The 19,348-nt window shown below is 41.3% G+C and overlaps 1 protein-coding gene across 5 annotated transcripts in view; it reads right to left on the bottom strand.

Moving 5' to 3' along the window:
• The window catches only part of GTDC1 (glycosyltransferase like domain containing 1), a 395,866-nt gene that overhangs the window by 201,311 nt on the left and 175,207 nt on the right, over positions 1 to 19,348 (bottom strand). For all 5 annotated transcript variants that reach the window (XM_033946584.1, XM_033946585.1, XM_033946586.1 and 2 more), the window contains exon 3: positions 3,770 to 3,937. In XM_033946584.1, coding sequence (XP_033802475.1) covers positions 3,770 to 3,937 — 168 coding nt within the window. The remainder of the gene's footprint in view (positions 1 to 3,769; positions 3,938 to 19,348) is intronic.

Genomic DNA, 19,348 nt, shown 5'->3' with positions numbered 1-19,348 from the left:
GGACAAGCCTACTGTACCCTTTGCACTGGAAATGAGCCTTAGTAAACCCTTGGTCCCTCTCCCATGAGACTCTCCTCCACAGCCCCCTCCCAATATTCCCTTCAAAGAGATTCCTTGCTTCTAAGTAGGACTCTTCTCCCTCCCCCCCCTCCCAATGGGAGGAACCAGCTGTCTCGGTGCATGCGGTCCTCTGAAAACAAGAATTCACAAATTGTATATGGAATATATTCTGTAATGACACTGACTGCAAACTATATTAACAGACCATGCACTGCAATTCCTGTGAATGTACAGTGCGGCTTAGTTTTGTAATTAAGTTAATAAGTTTAACTCCAGAAGGGAAGGAGGAAAAGCTTGTGTCAATGATGAATTGCTGTCATCAGAGAACACCTGTCGCTAGTAGGCAACTTAAGTAATTCTGCTTCCTCTGAAGACAAGCAGTTCACTATAGATACACATATCAGAATACTTAGCTAAGGGATGTCTTAAAAAAACTGAGAAAAAAAAACAACTTCCCAACAGGTCCATTAAGCTGTTTTTCAGACTTAACTGGCCAGACCCAGGCTCTAATCTTTACAAAAACCCTGTAGACTTGGTTGCCCAAACATACTGTTGCATCATTAATTGAAGAATGGCTCTAAAATTCCCTTTGATTTAGGGTCGCTACTGGCTCCAGAAAAAGGAGGATGAATTGAGACATCCAGGTTTTACTTCCATTGAAAGCATCTCTGATTGACTCCGCCTATGTCGCCTCTTCCGTCAGCCAATGGCAGAGCGCTGCGTACCCCAGAATGCGAGAGCGGGTGTCCTGAGTGAGGTGGCGGCAGTGACCTTCCTGATCTTGGGGTCCGGGGAGGTACACTGGGCCCACCCGGACACTCGACCTCCAACACGATATGGCTGGGAATCATAACAAGCAATTTTTGAAGAGGAGTGCCAAGCTTCCGGGGAGGTGAGCGAGGAGCTAACCCCGGGGGCGAGTGGATGAACTGCTGTCGGGCCTGGGGATGAGGCAGGGATCACCCGCCTCCCAGATCTGCTCAGGTCATTGTCGAGCTTCAACGGATGCGGCTAGGTATCGTGGGACCCTTTTGGATTCTGTTTTTAAGGATGGGTTGATTTGTACTTTCTACTGGAGGAAAGGAGGAGTAAGAACATAGAGACTATATTAAAGGACACGGCAGTGGTAGGTCATCATCAGAGGTCCATGTGAGCAGGGCCAATACAAGGCCTTAACTATCCTAAGAGAATCTTCAGTCTTCCTCCTCTCCCTTCCAGTTAACTTCAGGGCTCCTAGGCAGCCCCTTGACATGTTAATAAACTCAGAATCATGATCACTTCATTGTCTCACCTCCCAGAACAATCCCTGTAAAAATGCATAAATGGACATCATACCATTTAATATTAGACTCAGAGACAGCTCGCTTATACAGAATTCCACGCACAAGGGTTGCTACCTTCCCCCAGGTCAACCAAACAGAGTGATCCACACCAGGTTTTGTCCCGTTGCATGTATGGGGTCATAGTTCTCATATTGCTCATGGACTTCCAGACTGTCAGAGCTACAGATCTCTGCATGTCATGGCGCAAAACCAAATCTGCCTGCCCTGTCCCTGCCTGCCTGCTCTGTGCCCTGTTCCTACCTTCCTGCTAGCCACTAGGCCTACCAGCCCTGTGCCCTGTCCCAGCCTACCACTAGACCACCAGAGGGGGGACAGAGTACAGAGCCTGGCAGGGAGGGGGGACAGGGTGCAGAGCTTGGCGAGGAGTGTGTGGTTGGATGCACAGCCTGGCAGGGAGAATTTGGTTCAGAATGGGTTTTTTTCTTGTTTTCCTCCTCTGAATCTAGGGTGCGTCTTATGGTCAGGTGTATCTTATAGAGCGAAAAATACGGTACTTTAGAAAAGAAGAGCTCATAAGCTTAAAGGAGGCTTTCACAAGCTCTGTTAAAGTCATAATTAGATCAACTGATACAGAATGGTTGATGGGAATCTTCAAATTAACAAAAAAATGCAAGGGCGGTGTCTTTTCAATCAATTATTAAATCTTTATTCAGAAGCAAATAGTCCCAACAAGGATCCCTGTTTTGGCGTATGGGTGACGCCTTCTTCAGGCGACACTTTGTTTGGAGAATGGCACAAAGAGATTTTTCAACAGTAGGTTTACTCTGCTTTTCTACTGTAGTCAGTCACAAAGCTAGCAGTCCAGAGACAGATGGAGCCTTCACTTTGACATCTTTCAGAGCAGATGTAAATGGTGATGTTTACATCTCTTGCCCTTCAAGTCAACATATTGTGCATAATCACAGCCGGACATCTATGACACTGGATCATCCATAGCACACCTCCGTCCTAGTTCAAGTTCAATTTATTTAATATATCGCAAATATAAAACCAGAAGGCAAATCTAAGAGACTTACAATAACATTTTTTTAAAAAAAGAAACCAAATTAAATAAAGTAAAAACATAAAAAGTAAACATAAAAGTAAAAACATAAAAAAAACAACAACTAAGAACATGGGGAAAGAGGGAATCAGGAATTACAATAAAAACAAAAAGGTTGGGGTAAGGGAGGGAACAAAGAATTTAATTCCGCAATTCTGCCCACACACAAAAAAAGTAGCCATCAGGAAGAAGTAAATTAAGAGATAAAGGCCAAAGAGAAGTAGTATGCCTTTAATTGTACCTTGAAGATTACAAATGATTTCTCTGAACGAAGGTAAAAACGCAAAGAATTCCAGAGAGTAGGAGCCATAACACAGAATGAAGAATTGCTATGGAAATCCAGGAAAAGTTGTCTAAATGAGGGAATGACTAAGAACTGCTGTTGTGAGAAGGGCAAGGTTCTAGACATTGACAGGATAGCTATTCAAACACACCATTTCAAAGATGGTGCTTTCACTGTGCAGCCTGTTCCGTGCTCAGCTGCTGTATAATTGGTGTTACCTGCTTAAAATTGTGGATATGCGGGCTACACATATTTTAAATAAAAATAAATAATCCCAGCACCCAATTTTAGGTGAGATGCTGCAGTGTAAAATTCTGAACACTGAAAAAGTAGGTAAACACTAATTGAGTATTTAATTAAAATAAAATAAAGACCAGGAGACATGCTGGACAAATTCCTAGCGAAACCCTTCGACAGACAGTTAATAAGATAGGCCTGGGAAATGCTACTGCTTATGCCCGGGGGTAAGTAAGTAGCATGAAATTTAAATACTTTTTTAGGATCCCGCTAAGTGCTTGTCATCTGGGTTGTCTGCAGTTGGAAACAGGATACTGGGCTTGATGGACCTTTGATTTGGCTCAATATGATGATTCTTGTGTTCTTATGTAGGATTTTCAAGGGCCTGGGTTCGTAGCAGAGTGCAGAGATTTGTACACATTGTTTTTCAGCCAGAGAAAGTACTGTACCTGGGAAAAAATAAGTGCATCTGCCTGCAGGTGTTTTCTCCTAAGACAACTGCAAAATAAAAGTATGTGTGCACACTGACTTTGGAAAACTGATGCCAAATCTGCCTGCAAAAAGTTCTAGGCGATACTACAAACAAAATAAGCAGTGTGAAATTTATTCCAAGTTGAAGATCTCATATAGACTGGACGCAAACCTCCTGTATAAGTCTATGCGGACTATCTTAGGCTTACTCTGAGCAGATCATACAATATTAATTAAATAGAATTCTAATACCTAGCGATGCGCATAAACATTTAAATTGCTAAATAAGAAGAAAAATATCCAGTAAAACCCACTAGTGGAGGGCACACTTACCATGAAAGTATCTGGTTATAACCATATTGGAAATCTCTCTCCTGGCATTTTTGGACAGGATATATCAATTGATTCTCATGAAAATAAAGGACCTTCTTCAACTTGCCAAGGTCAGGTCGAAGGGCAATTAGTTCAGCCAGGTTAAGCACTGAGCTGGCAAAGAGGACCCTAAGAAACAAGGAAAGTAGTGTTTGTGTAAGAGCATTCTTAAAGGGGTCAACCTGTTGCCTTACTTCCCCATAAGAAAAACATAACCCTTGCAGCTAAGCCTTCATGCCACATAGAAACATTCTGAGTTTTGATCTCTTAGACAGCAGCTGCTAGAGATATTCAAAATGAAATGGATAATTCTTTAACAAAAAAGGGTGTTTGAGCCCCTGTCCTGCACATAGCTTTTACGGATCAGTTTATTTCCGACTGACATTTCTATCCACATATCTTTACCATATGACTTCATAGGGATGCCTGAAGAAGGCATTCTGTCGAAACACGGACCGTCCAGGATCCAAAGCTTTACAGCGGACTGTGTCCTAGAGGTTTTTATGTGGTTTGCCAAGTTTTAATATTGATAAAGTCCATCTCAGGAACATCATTTCTCCACATTGTTTTTTGTTTCTTCTTGGATATATGTGAGCAAACATACCACCCCCACCCACCCACTGCACTTTTATGAAGCTTTTTTATCACCGGACTTGGCGGTAAAAGCTTTGACACTCATAGACTTCTTATGAGAATCGAAACTAATACCACTTGGCCGGTGATAAATAAAAGTTTAACTTTGCTTCATAAAATGGGGCCATAATGTTAACTAAAAACACTTTGCTTACAAATTTTCTTATGGAACAAGCTATTAAATTTAACCCATTGCCATTGGGATAATATTATAAACTTTGGGTTTGTGCATCTTTTATGTCTTCATTTTTTGTTGTTGTTCTGGTGTTCCCTTGCTCAGTATCATTTCTATTTATGTGTTGGCTCCTTTTATTAAGACCCTTATAATTTTTTTTTTTCTGTATACACTTTCTATTGACGGTTAACATAAGGTAGAGACCAGGTGGAGGATGGGTAGAAACCGAGCCATGTTCCCTTGAAGCTGAGCACATGAGCAATTGATCATGCATTCTAGGATTTTACACAGTTGCTCCCAAAAAATACTTGCAAATTTGAAAATTGTTGGGTTTTTTTAGAACTTGTTGCTCACTCACAAAAAAAAATGGTTTTGAACTTGTCGCTCACATGAGAAAAATTTGCATGCATCCGCCCAATCCTTACTGAGAGCATTGGAACTGAACCTTACAATCAACACGGTGATAGGTGAATAGATGGAGCCAAAAGAAATGCAGTTAACGCATAGTAAAAATTGTCTTTCTCCTTCAACCAAATGGGAAAACCCAACAGACAGGTTTTGGTGATTAATGCATGGTTATTGCAAAACATTGCTGTACATTTGGAAGTGTGGCCCTAAATCAGTGGTTCCCAACCCTGTCCTGGGAGACCCCCAGCCAGTCGGGTTTTCAAGATATACCTAATGAATATGCATGAGAGAGATCTGCATATAATGGAAGTGACAGGTATGCAAATCTCTCTCATGCATATTCATTAGGGATATCTTGAAAACCCGACTGGCTGCAGGTCCCCCAGGACAGGGTTGGGAACCACTGCCCTAAATGTTTATAGGTTGCAAGCCGTTCGAAGACTATAAAATACATCTAATAAAATACATTAAGCAGTTAACACACAAATCAGCATGCATTAACTACTACCACACAAGCATGCTGTTTCCACAGTGGTTTAGCAGTTAGTGCATTCTAATTCACATGTTAAGTATGTTTTGTATTAGGGAGAGGGAACTAAGGCCTAGATTCACTATACACATCGATCGTGTCCCGACCAGTTTCCGACTCTGACCTGATTCACTAACCTTCTGCCCGATCCGATCCGCCCATGCAAATGAGGGGAAACGGCATGCAAAGTAGGAAGGGCCTCGATTCACTAAAGAGAAGAAGGAACACCGATTGGGCTGGCCAATCCAAACTGAAGCGACTCCTGGAGGACCAGTCGTTCACGTTCTTGCTGACTATCCTGCTCTCTGCTGCCATGAAATCCCAGCCCTGCAGCCCTGAAACCATCAAAAAAGCACCCTGCTCTCAGCCGCTCTGCTTCTCTAAGAGCTCGTGTTTTTAAACCATTGTTTTAACCCGCAGGTTAAAAGCAGGGCTGAACTACGGCATCAGAAAGGGGGTACGAACGCTTGGTTTCTCTTTCCCTCTCCTGCTTTCTGGCCATCATACCCAGTTTGGTAATGTCTCTTTTCCATATCTCACTCCCACACTTTCTGCCCTTGCCGTTTCCCCTCTATGTTTGTCACTTCTTGTCTGGATATCGCTGGCTCTTCTCCTAGAGCTGAAGCAGAGGAGAGGTCAAGCTTTGTTGCCTTAATGAGGGATGTGTGGCTCCACATACACCGACAGCTCTGAAAGATCTGGGCAATTACCGAGCCTGTTTAGCTGCCACATCTAGCGTCTTATCGGGGAGGGGAGTAGGGGCTCTTGTCTGCCTTTCAGTGCTTCAGGGTTCTCATGGGGCCAGCGAATGCAGCCCCCCCCCCCCCTTTTGCAAATGCATACGCGGATCGCATCTCCAGGAAGAGAGGATGGTCTGCGCATGTGTCTGGATCGCTCTGCAGCAATCCATGGGATCGCTTGTGGGCGTGTGTCCGATCAGGTCATTTACAAGGGGACTGTTTAGTGAATCGATCGCCTAGCAAGACTCGGCCACGGATTGCCCATGGATCGGAAAGGTTGAGTTTAGTGACTCTAGCCCTAACAGAGTTATTTAGGGCATGGGTGGTTAGCCAAACGCAGTTAATGCAGAGTATATACTGCATATTGTCACTAGTACAGTTAGTGCAGGTTCATTTATAGCCTCCTAAATAGGAGGCACTAATTGAATCTATATTAATTTCAACCAGAATTAACACAAACTAATTCACAGTTTTGTGCAGAACTGCAGAAGGCACACTGGGCACAACCGCAACAGTTGCCATGCTGCTTTCGAACTTATTAAGTTTTGCTAATGCATTTCATGGACTCTAGCAGACAGCTAGACCAATGGCTCTCAACCCAGTCCTCTGGACACACCCTGTCAATGTATATATATAAATATATATATACTAGTTTATTAGCCTGTTACATTAACGAGTGCTAGAATAGATGTGTAGACTTAGGCATTTCTTTCTTTCTGTATGTCTGTCTTTCTGTCTCTCTCCCAGGCCCCCTGTCTGTCTGTCTTTCTTTCTTTATGTCTCTCTCCCGCGTCTCTTTCTTTCTGTCTCTCTCCCTGCCCCCTGCCTATCTGTCTTTTTTTCTGTGTCTCTCCCTGGCCTCCTGACTGTTTGTCTTTCTTTCTTTATGTCTTTCTCCCTGCCCGCTATCTGTCTGTCTTTCTTTCTGTCTCTACCCCCTGTCCAGCAGCACCCCTTCCCTGCTTCTCCTGTCCAGCAGTAGCTCTTCTCCCTTACTTTTACCTCCCTCCTGTCCAGTAGTACCCCTTCTCCGCTAGCCCAGGCAGCCTCAGGGCTTTTGCTAGGCCGGCCCACCTCGCATTATTGAAGTGGGCCGGCCTAGCAAATGCCCCACGGCTGCTTGATGAAACCGCGGCTGCTGCCGCTGTTGGTCCAGGGGTGAGAAGAAGAGGCGTTCTTTTAAAATCTCCACCTAGAACGCCGTGGCCATTTTGTAACCCTGGACATACTACTCAGGACTAGCGTTATGCTGTAATCCCGGCCACGTCTGGTAAATATATTCTGTTTTATTTGGTACTTTCAGCTATCTTTATCCGGTTTGCTGATTGAATGTGTTATCTTTATTTTATAGTCATTCATGTCCCCGACCCTGAAGAAAACATTGAAACGCGTCGGTGGGGAATGATGCAGACCCGGTTCAAAAGATAAGTCACTTAATTTGCACAGTATCACTTTATAAAGTACAAATTCATAGATTATATATATGTTAAAGAATCAAAGATTAAAGATAAGTCCAAAATCGTCACATAAAACAATACTCCAGTGATGATATGCTACCACACTTTAGAATGGTGTGGCAATCTGAGGAACGTATGTGAAGTGATTTTGAGACTAGTGGAGTACATTATAATATTGATCATCAGTAACGTGGCACACAGAAGGCCCCAGAGAGAAGGGAGGGAGGGAGGGAAGGATGGAGGGTCAACGGGGGTTTGGCAGTTCGGCTGTGCAGCAGGGGCGGAGGGAAGCACGGCTGACTACAACTAGGACTTATTTTCAGCGGTAGGGCTTATATTAAGACCTACCACGAAAATTATGCTAGGTCTTATTTCAGGGAAACACAGTATACCCACCTGTCTACAACCTCAATAGCCCTTATGGCTGCAGGTGCCACCTATATGACAGTACAGTAGTATTTTGAGGGATTTTGGTAGACTCATTTTGGCTTATGGGCCTGGGTCCTTCTCTCTATGGTTCACTAGCCCCACCCCCCACCAATGTTCCCTCTAATTTTTTCATAGGCTGTGTGCGCAAAAAATTTCATGTGTGCGCATTTTAAAGAAAAACTAAATTTGTGTGTGCTATAAAAATGATTGCCAGAGGGCCTGGAGTTCAATTATGGGCATTTATGGGCAGGTCTTTGAGTTTAGTCTAAATTAACGAAAACACAATGTAATTTTAGTTACACTTTGTTAGTTACACTTTATGAAACATAAAGTCTCATTTCAATAAACATAAATTATGTTTCATTGAAATGTTTCATTGAGCGCTACCTATAAATAAGGTATCATAGTACTTTATACTTAAAATTTAGAAAATAACAGCAATTTAGTTTTCAAAGTTTTTCCCTGCGATCTTTCATATTTATCCAGTCCGAATAAATTTTGTCAAGATCTGCTGAGCCTCCATCTTGAAGATGACTTAACACGCATCAGCATTTCCAAATGCTCTAAATGTAAACGATTCCTGTTTAGTCTTCAAATTGTTCATTAGACTAAAACCACGCTCACAATCTGAACTAGATGCTAAGAATGTGGCACCAATGTCCATCAATTTTGCTAAATCTGCAAATTGATCATTCTGAAATGCAAATTTCGTCATATCTGGAAAGCTGTTTATCAAATTGCTTTTGATTTTTTCTGCAACAAGGAATTTAAAGTCATTGTATTGCTGAATAATAACACTTTCCTCTGGAAGAAATTGTTTATACTTTAAAACAAAGAGATCTGATATGTCCATTTCCGAAGTCAAAGTCGCATTGTGATATTGCTGTACAGTCAAAAGCAGACCATTCCTCAACTTCTTTTTCAGGAAATCTTTCACCCAGATGCAAACATAGGATGTTGATGAAGGTTAATATGGAATTAGTATCCACTGAAACTTTTTCTCCAGATCTCATCCTGTTGTCAAGAAGACTGTTGACTTTATCACTCCACTTAACCTTGTCGCCTAAGTATTGCATTTGAAGTTTGTTCAATTTACCCTGTGCAAGATGATAAGCTTCCAATGGTGTCAAACCACGTTTTTGAAATGCCATGGTTAAGGAAGCCAGTTCTGATAAGACATCATTCAAAACTTCGAGTGTAATATGAAATTGTTCACTGTTCAGCTTCTTATAGCAGTACTTTGCAATAGGATCATTATCTTTGTCTTCTTCAAAATATTTTAACAGGGGATCATAATTTCGAATAACTGTTTTAAGTGCAAAGTGTCTAGATAACCAGCGCACTTCATTCAGAGGTCTGAAAGCAACTGATTCACATTCACATGCATCTGCTATTTCTTGAAATTTGCATCGTTTAGTACAAGACCGACAGAACACCGTGTACACAGTTATCATTACACTTTCTACTTCTTTCAATTTTACTTCTTTCTATGAATCAGAAAGTCCCAAATCTTCCCGATATGCAACACAATGTTGCTGCACTAAATGTGGAATGTCTTTTCTCAGTTGTGCTGCAACACCATCTATTTTGCCCAACATAACATAGGCACCATCAGAGGTGAACATAACCATTTTATTCAGGTCAAGTTCATTTTTCCTATAGAATTCCCTAATTGCTGTTACTATTGATGTAGCATCACATGCTTCCAACTGTAGCATCCCACCAAATGATTTCCTATACTCATTTGAATTGACTGGCCGATACTTAAAGTAGAGTATTAAGTACTTGTTGACAGAAATGTCTGTGCTTTCATCAACAATTAACCTGATACTTTGCTAATTTAATGTCTGCCATACGATCATCTTGCACGATGCCATTGATAATTCCAAGAAATTCAAACTCATAGTTTTTGCTTCTCCAGCTATCAGGTATCCTAACATACTTCGCCATGTGCTCATTGATATCTTGAACAGAGAGCATTGAGATATTCATCTTAATGGCCAGCACAACAATGTCAACAAGAACCTTAATTTCATCAGGACTGGACCACTTCCGTTCATTACTAATTTGCCTGTTTTCTTTTTTGGTTGGGCTTTCAAGCAACATATTAACCAGTACCCCTCTTAAATTTGGACTTTTATTTCTGAGTTTTCTAATACTCTGATACTGTCGGTATGAGATTTACTTGATGGATGGCGTTTCATAATGTTCAGTTTCCAAACATCATTCCATATTTTTCCAGTAGAGAATTTTCCAGTTGCTTTGGCATCTTAACAATAACAACACACAAATCCATCGTCTTCGTCATAGGTAAATATTTCACACAGACAAACACGCATTGTATTTCGAGATTCCGGTGTCTCCGTTTCAACAATTTCTTCAAGCCATTCAGACCTAAAAGCTGTTGCAGTTCTCTTGCGTTTTACACTTTTCACCATTTGCGGTTTAGACATTTTAAGAGTTATATCTGGTTGCAATTTAATAAACGAATACAGTTATACAACCGCAGTACCACGCTGCACACTACGATTCCACAAAATAAACAATATGGCGGAACTTAAGGAAGTCAAAGAATCGGAAGTGTTTCATATCCTATGGATCATAGGCTATGGCCCTATGGGGCACATGACGTGTCAAGTTCAACTGCCAAAGATAAAGGAATCACGTGAATTACTTAAAATTTATATTATAGCGCTTCAATAAATGTGATAAATGGGAAATCGGAACAGCTAATCTTCTGCAACATTTCATTTTAGCAGTGAAAATCATTTTAGGCAACAATTTATTTTTTTGTGCGCGGGTTCGGCAAGTTGTGTGTGCACTACTTAAGCCACCTTTGTGCAGTTCTACTAAGTTTTCCTATGCCAGATGCTGATATTCTGGAGGCAAGTATGTACGTTTTTATTCCAATTTTATGGTGGTGCGGGGGCTCAGTGATCACTGGGGGAGTGTGTGGGGGTCTGTACTTTGTGTCCGCAGTGGTTATCTAGTCACTTTGTACCTTCTGGGCACTTAGACCTAAAGTCACAATGTATATGTTCCATCCAGGCAGCCTCATAAAAGTTGTGATTATCCCTGCAATACGACTAAGTCTAGGTCGGCCCAAATCTCGCCCTAACCACTCCTTCAAAAACAACCCTTTCAGCTCTGGGCACACAGCAGGATTCAGAAGCCTAAAAAGTCTCTAGATACGTCTAAAAAACCGTTTTTAATATAAACACTTGGACAACCTGTCTTTTAGGTCATCCAAGTGCCGATTTGGGCATTTTTTTTAGATGTATTTCTGTTTCAATTATGAGCCCCATAGTTTAAAAAAAAATTAAAAGTGTGGAACTTTTTGAAGATCCCTCATAGAGTTGTCACTATATTGCGTAAGGAAGATCTACTTGTCAAGCAATGATTATCTCTTATGAAATGACCTTTTGCTGTGCTGGGGTAAAGTTATGGAATTTGCTGATAGGACAGTTAAGGAAATGTGTTGAAAGAGGAACTTTTAGAAAATCCTTAAAAACACAACTGTTTATCACTGTTTGGTCTGACTCACTTTGATCAAAGATTTATTGTCAATTTAAATCTTTGATGTCTGATTGACCTTTTGTATTATGTATGTTTGATCTTATGTAAACCATCTAGGGCTAGACAGTATAGAAATTTTAAAAATAAATAAATAGTATGCTACAGAAATGATAAGTAGCAGTAGTAATAAATAAGCCATGTCTTATAAAATAAGCCTCAAAGGGGGTAGTTATCAACCTGTATTATGGCGATATTGCTCAATATTTGCACCCTTAACATATGTTAAGGAAACAAGCATAGATTGATCATACTGTAAGGTACTTTCATTTACCACAGATCATATACTAATTTAGATGGAAAGCATGCAAATGTATGTAAAAACAGCTCATCAGTATGTCAATTTAATAAGCCATGGTCTGAAGATGCTGGGAGTTTCTTACAAAGGTTGGCAAGGTGACTATCAACTCCCTCCGATACCTCCACAATTACAGATCCCCCACCCAACTAAAAGACCATCCCAATGCAAGCTCCCCATACCCGAAGGTGGATTTGCATGCTGATGTTCCCAGGATAGAAATATACTGCTGCTTGAGAGACTAATTCCAAGCAGCTTTACTCATAGGTTAGTCATTTCTCAATAATTAGCCCCTTAAATGTTAACAGGCAATTCCATAAGCAGGTGCCTAGAAGTCACCAGCGCCAATAATCAGCAGTGACGCATAACTTCAAGGTGAGAATACACTTGAGTACAGCATGATTGAGCCATGGATATGTCACCAATACGTATAACTTATTGAATTCTATTTCACTTATGCATGTTGATTGATAGACCTTGGCACACCTACTTACTGTATACCAGACATCAAGCCTGTATAAGTGATCGTGCCTAGCAATGCAGGCATGTGTTAATTATCTATAATGACTTAGGTGCAATTGACGTTAAGCACGTCCCATTCTAGCACACATTTCTTGGTGCCTAATTATAGAATTGTTCCCTTAATAATCAAAAGGAAAAAAAAAAAGAAAAAAGCTTAGAGCAATGTGTTATAAAACACAAAAGGTACATTGGTTGTTATTCCATGCGACATCAACATTCTTTTTGACCTGGCTGCTATTTATGGAATCTTGCTGCATTTTGGGTCCTACCAGATACTTCTGACCTGGATTGGCAACTGTTGGAAACAGAATATTGCACTACATGGACCTCTATTCTGACCCTCCATGGCAACTCTTATGTTATGTTCTTAACCTAAAGGAGGGGAGTTATCACCCTATTGACTCAATCTGGGAAGTAAGAATCCAAGGTAATAGGAGAAGCTGAGAAAACATTAATCCTTGACTGTTACCTAAACCCAAATCAAAATGAATAGGTTTTCTCAGAAAACAAACATGCATGGTTTTATATATAATACAAAAAAGGAACCAGAAAGCCCACAGAATGCAAAACTACTTATTGCCATGCTACAGGAGAATAACTGTTTTCAGACCACCAAAGACCTTTAAATTGCAACGTTTGTTTGTAAAAGAAACCTGTATTTAAAATGTCCACTAAATTTAGCTTAACAGCTACCTTGTTAACTCAACATCCTACCTCAACAAAGGTTCACTTGAAGTGTCATTCTAGTTTGACTAGACACATCACCACAAACTGTAAGTAGTATTTAAGCACAGTAATATGTATTCATGTATGTACATGGATTGCTTTACAAAAAAAAAAATTGCACACAAATACTGATTAACTCTTGAGAAAGAATATTCTCCAACACACTCAATAGTATTCACAGTACTGGGCTGGGACAACATAATCCTACTAGTTACTATTCCATCCCTCAGGCTCAGTATAGAAAGATTAGATTCTCACCTTAATAATCTTCTTTCTTGTAGATGCGTCTAATAGTCCTCAGTGCTAGGGTTATGCATCTGAACCCACAAGTTGCTTGCAGAATGGTTTTAAGAAAAGTTTGGCCAATTTCCAAGAGGAAAAGTCCATAGTCTGTTATTGAGACAGACAAGGGAGATGCCACTACTTGCCATGGGATTGCTACTATTTGGGGATTTGTCAGGTACTAGTGACCTGGTTTGGCCATTGTGAAAATGGGATACTGGGCTAGATGGACCATTGGTCTGACCTAGTAAAGCTATTCTTATATCTTTTAACTCCGTCTCCATCCCAGCAGTTTGTACAAAAGCAGTCAAAAAGCACTGTAATAGAAGACATCATTGGAAGGAGGGCAACTGGGAGAACTCCCCAACACTATACTTCTATTTTGCTCTGACATAAGTATAGCATTATCAAAATTATACAAAACTGTGTGCAACCGGCACTAATACTTACAGAGTTCGTAGCTACTTGCACATCCTGCTAAGAAGCAGAAACTCAGACATTATATCCCTTTTATTTATTTATTTTTTTCAGCTTAGCTGACAGACAGAGAAATTCTTCATAGTCAGATACAGACTGAAATTAAGACCAAAGTCAGGCGAAGCCTACTCACAGGACGGGACTTTAGGACTACTAGACACATCTACAAGAAAGAAGATTATTGAGGTAAGAACCTAATCTTTCTAGTGCAATATGTCTAGTAGTCCTGAATGCTAGGGACGTATCAAAGCAATCCTGTCTTTAATACTAAGGACCCATAAGCGGCATGATTCCTGGCTGCCATATCTACCCTATAGAACCAGGTAAAGGTATAAAGAGTAGACCAAACTAAACTAAACTAAAGCTTAATTTTGTATACCAAGTCATCATTCTGAGAAGGCTCGACTCGGTTTACAGCAGTTAAATAAACGGGGAAAGATTTACAAATGATAAGTAGAAGATAATAGCAAAATTTCAAAATAATTAATTTTCAAAATGTTTGGCAAATAGAGTAGTTTTTAAAGATTTACAGAAAAATTGAAACAAACTGGAACTCCTTAAAAAAAAAGGGGGAGATCATTCCAGAGTTCAGAGAATTTAAAGACCAAAGATTGACTGAAGATCTTGACTCCTTTAATCCCTTTTTTTGAAGGAAGGGAGAGTTTAAATTGTTGGATACCTCTTGCAAAGGAGAATCGGTAAACATTCCAAAATAAAGGAATAAGAGGATTAAAGATACCATGTAGAATTTTAAAAGAAATACAAGCACATTTAAATTGAATTCTAAAATAAACCGGGAGCCAATGAAGACTCGGAAGCAAAGGTCACATGGTCAAATTTACGTTTTCCAAAGACCATGTTGCTACTCTATAAATCTCCACGGGAGAGACAGCCTGAGCCTCTGCCTATGAGGAAGCCACCTCTCTGGTGGAGTATGCCTTCAACGCGATCAGTGGCTGCTTAACCACAGCCCACATACAGAGAGGAAATCGCTATTTCAGCTGATTCAAACTGCATATCTTATGCTCAGATTGAGGGTTATGTTTTCGTTGTTTGGAATCAGAACACAGATAAGTTTTATTTTTACTGTGTCTTTATGAACATCATTACAATATAGTAGTTCGGAATATTTATATAATGTACAATAGTTGAGGAAAATGCATTATGGTTCCTCTTTGGTTTTCCAAGTATGTTCCCACTTTATTTCATCATAAGCACAGAAGATATTTTTTTTCTAAATAAGTTTGTGTGTTTTGATGGAAATAAAAATATAATAGAGAATGTTCCCCAAATTCTGATATAGTGCCATACGTTGCATGCACAAATGAGTGCATGCAGCTAATTTGCACACAGAACATAATTATTTAAAAGACTAATTAGTGCTGATAATTGGCAATTAACACCTAGTAATTGACTTTAATTGGCATTATTGAGAAGTTACATGCACAGCTTGGTAGGCACATTTTATAAAGTGATGCACATCAGTTCTAGTACGTGAATCTCAAAAGGGGACATTGCCGGAGAGGAGAATGGGTGTTCCTAAAAGTTACATGCACTGGCATAGAATATGCCGAATCAACGCACAACATATGTATTTAGGCCTGGTTTTCTTGGCCTAAATGGGTGCATGGCTGTATAGAAAGAGGAGTAACCAGCAGAAGAAGGGAGGTGTTAATGCCCCTGTATAGGTCATTGGTTAGGCCACACTTGGAGTGTTCAGTTTTGGAGGCCATATCTGGTGAAGGATATAAAAAGACTTGAAGCGGTCCAGAGGAAGGCGCCAAAAATGGTAAGGGGTTTGAACAAAAAAGAAGTATGAGAAGAGACTGGAAGACCTAAATATGTATATGTCGGAGGAGAGGAGGAACGGGGAGAAATAATACATACATTTAAATACTTGAAAGGCATTAATATAGAACCAAATCTTTATCAGAGAAGAAAAAAAAGGTAAAACTAGAGGGCGTAATTTGAGGTTACAGGGAGGAAGACTTAGGAGCAATATGAGAAAATTCATCACGGAGAATGGTGGATGCCTGGAATGCCCTCCTAATGGAAGTAGTGGAGAGGATAACGGTGATGGAATTCAAAAAAGCGTGGGATAAAGATAGAGGATCTCTAATTAGAAATAAAGGATGTAAATTAAAGAACTAAGGCAGGTATTGGATGAACTTGCACGGTCTGCGTCCCATATATGGTGATTCGATGTAGGATGGGCTGGTGTGGGCATCAATGGGAACTCCACTAACTTGTAACATGAGGATGTTACTGGCCAGCCTTTACGGTAGATATCCTGCAGTGAGCAGTGCTGGAGTGAGCTTGGACGGCAACTTAGGAATTTGGAACCTAGGACAATACCAGACTTTACAGAAATATCAACGAAGAGACAAGTTAATTTAATCATGTATTTTTTAATGAGTATAACTTATGGGCAGACTGGATGGACCTTTCTGGTCTTTATCTGCTATCATTTACTATGTTATTATGTTTTGCCTTAAGTGCAATTCTATACTACTACTACTAATTATTTTTTTAGCATTACCAGATGCACGCAGATATGGCATGTGCCTTTTATAGAATCACACTATGCACCATTCTAGTCTGTGTTGATTTTTTGGGTGCCATATATAAAATTTGGCCTTCTATAGCTAGTGGGGTGACGAGAGCAGCACATTGAAAAGTTTGCACTGGCTACCGATTGAGCACAGAATTCAATTCAGTGTTGCCATTGGTACATCAAATAGTATATCATACTGTACCATTTTGGTTTCAGTTTCTCAGGGGGGGAAATGAAACTGGTAGCACTGACAGCTGAAAATATAAGATATGTGGCAACTCAACTTCAAATGTTTTCCATTGTTGGAATGTCATACTGGAACAAGCTTACTGGGCAACTAAGATTATGCGCAGATCACTACAGCTTTAAGAAGATGTTGAAAACCAAGCTGTTTGTAGACGCATATTTTTTGATTTGTCTTTCCTAACGTTGTCTGGGCATTTTAGTAACACCTTATCAAATACGTTATTGAAGAATTTGTATGTCTTATTCTTGTGTTTTGATATTATTTTGAAGAATGATCTGTATTGTTCTTTGTTCATTGTTTTTGCTTTATGTATGTTTATATTGAAACTGCTGTGACTCCAGGAGGTATATAAAGATTGAAGACATTGTGAGCCACATCGCCAGGATCATTGACAGTGTGGAAGAAGAAAATACAGCAGTGATGATCCATGTGGGAAAGAACAACGTGAGTAGCAGGAACTACAACAGAGAAGCACTGAAGGCCCAGTTACAGATGCTAGGACACAGAGGATAGCCTTCTCGGAGATCCTGCCGGTACCCAGGGCCGACGAGAAGAGGCAGATAGAGCTGCAAGCAGTCAACGCATGTTTGCACCGCTGGTATGAGGAAGAAGGATTCCACTTTGTGCGCAACTGGACAACGTTCGGGGGGAAGAGCAAGCTGTACAGGAAGGATGGACTCCACCTTAGCAGAGGCGGAACGAGGTTACTTGCAAGCATCTTCAAGAGAGAAGTTGAGAAGTTTTTAAACTAGGAAGAAGGAGAAAGCCCACAGTTGACCAAGAGAAAGAGTCGATAGTTCGGGAACCGGTATACCCAGAGGATACCGTACAGGAAGATAGAGGGGGAGACTCATCGGCAGATATCGTGTAGGAAGATATAGGGGAAAACTCACCAGATCACAGGCAAGACAGACCGATAGGGACACGAGGGAAGAAAATGCAAGAAGGGAACAGGCCACAAGCTCAAGTGTATGTACACGAACGCAAGGAGCCTAAGGAATAAGATGGGTGAATTAGAAGCAATGGCACAAAAAGATAACGTTGACATCATCGGAATCACAGAAACATGGTGGACTCAGGAAAATGTCTAGGACACTGTGATACCGGGATACAAGCTATACCGCAGAGATAGAGTGGCTCAAAGGTGGGGGCATTGCCATATACAGTCAATCTCGGTTTACGAGTGCACCGGTTTGCGAGTGTTTTGCAAGACGAGCAAAACATTTGCAAAATTGGTGCCTCGGAAACCGAGTTTGACTCGATTTACGAGCACCCCCCCCCCCCCCCGCGATCCGGCATCCCCCCTCCGCGATCCTACATCCCCCCGTGAGCACCGAAATAACATCCCTTACCCCGATTTGGCATCGGCACCAGCACCAACGCACAGGACCTGCCGGTGCCTGTGCCCGAAGATCCTCCCTCTTGGATGTGCTGGGCTGGGCCGTGCGTCAGAGATCCTCCCTCTTGCCTGTGCTGGGCTGGACTGGGCCTTGAGCATTTGTGCATGCTCAAGGCCTTCTGGCCTCGCTCTCTCCAAAATTCTGAGAATCTGAGAATCTCGGAGAGATCGAGACCAGAAGGCCTTGAGCATGCGCAAATGCTCAAGGCCCAGTCCAGCCCAGCACAGCTAAGAGGGAGGATCTCCGACGCACCACCCAACCCAGCACAGCCAAGAGGGAGGATCTTCGGGCACAGGCACAGGTGCTGGTGCTGGTGCCAAATCGGGGTAAGGGATGTTATTTCGGTGCTCGGGGGGAGGGGATATAGGATCGCGAGGGGGGGGTATGGAGCAGCGCCGGTGGCCTTGGGGGGGAGTAGGAGGTGGAATGAATCAAAGCGAGTTTCCCTTACTTCCTATGGGGAAACTCGCTTTGATATACGAACAATTTGGTTTACGAGCATACTTCTGGAACGAATTATGCTCGTAAACCAAGGTTCCACTGTACGTCAAAGAGGGAATTGAATCCATTGGAAAGAACACACCACAACTGACGGATAAGTTAGAGTTTCTATGGGTCAAACTTCCGGGAACAAATGGAATGGAAATGAAGATCGGCATCTACTACCGACCCCCAGGCAGTCCGAAGAAATTGATGGAGAAATGACGGATGAGATTAAATGCAACTGCAAGGGAGGCAACACAGTTATAATGGGTGACTTCAACTATTCGGGTATAGACTGGAAAATAGGCACCTCTGGCTGCGCTAGGGAGACCAAGTTCCTGGATGCTGTAGGCGATTGCTTCCTGGAACAACTTGTCAAGGAAAATACTAGAGGAAATGCAATACTGGAATTAATTCTAAACAGACTACGAGGACCGGCACAAGGTGTAGAAGTAGAAGGAACGCTGGGAAACAGCGATCACAACATGATCCGCTTCAACCTGGATACAGGGGCGAAATATTGGACCAGAACAACGGCCACGGCATTGAACTTCTGAAAAGGGAATTACAAAGGGATGCGACTCATGGTGGGGAAGAAGATTAAGAA

This window comes from Geotrypetes seraphini, chromosome 5 (assembly GCF_902459505.1).
Source record: "Geotrypetes seraphini chromosome 5, aGeoSer1.1, whole genome shotgun sequence".
In the NCBI taxonomy this organism is placed as follows: Eukaryota; Metazoa; Chordata; class Amphibia; order Gymnophiona; family Dermophiidae; genus Geotrypetes; species Geotrypetes seraphini.
The sequence above is the reverse complement of the archived record's forward strand: the minus strand, read 5'-3'. Positions and strand labels throughout refer to the sequence as shown.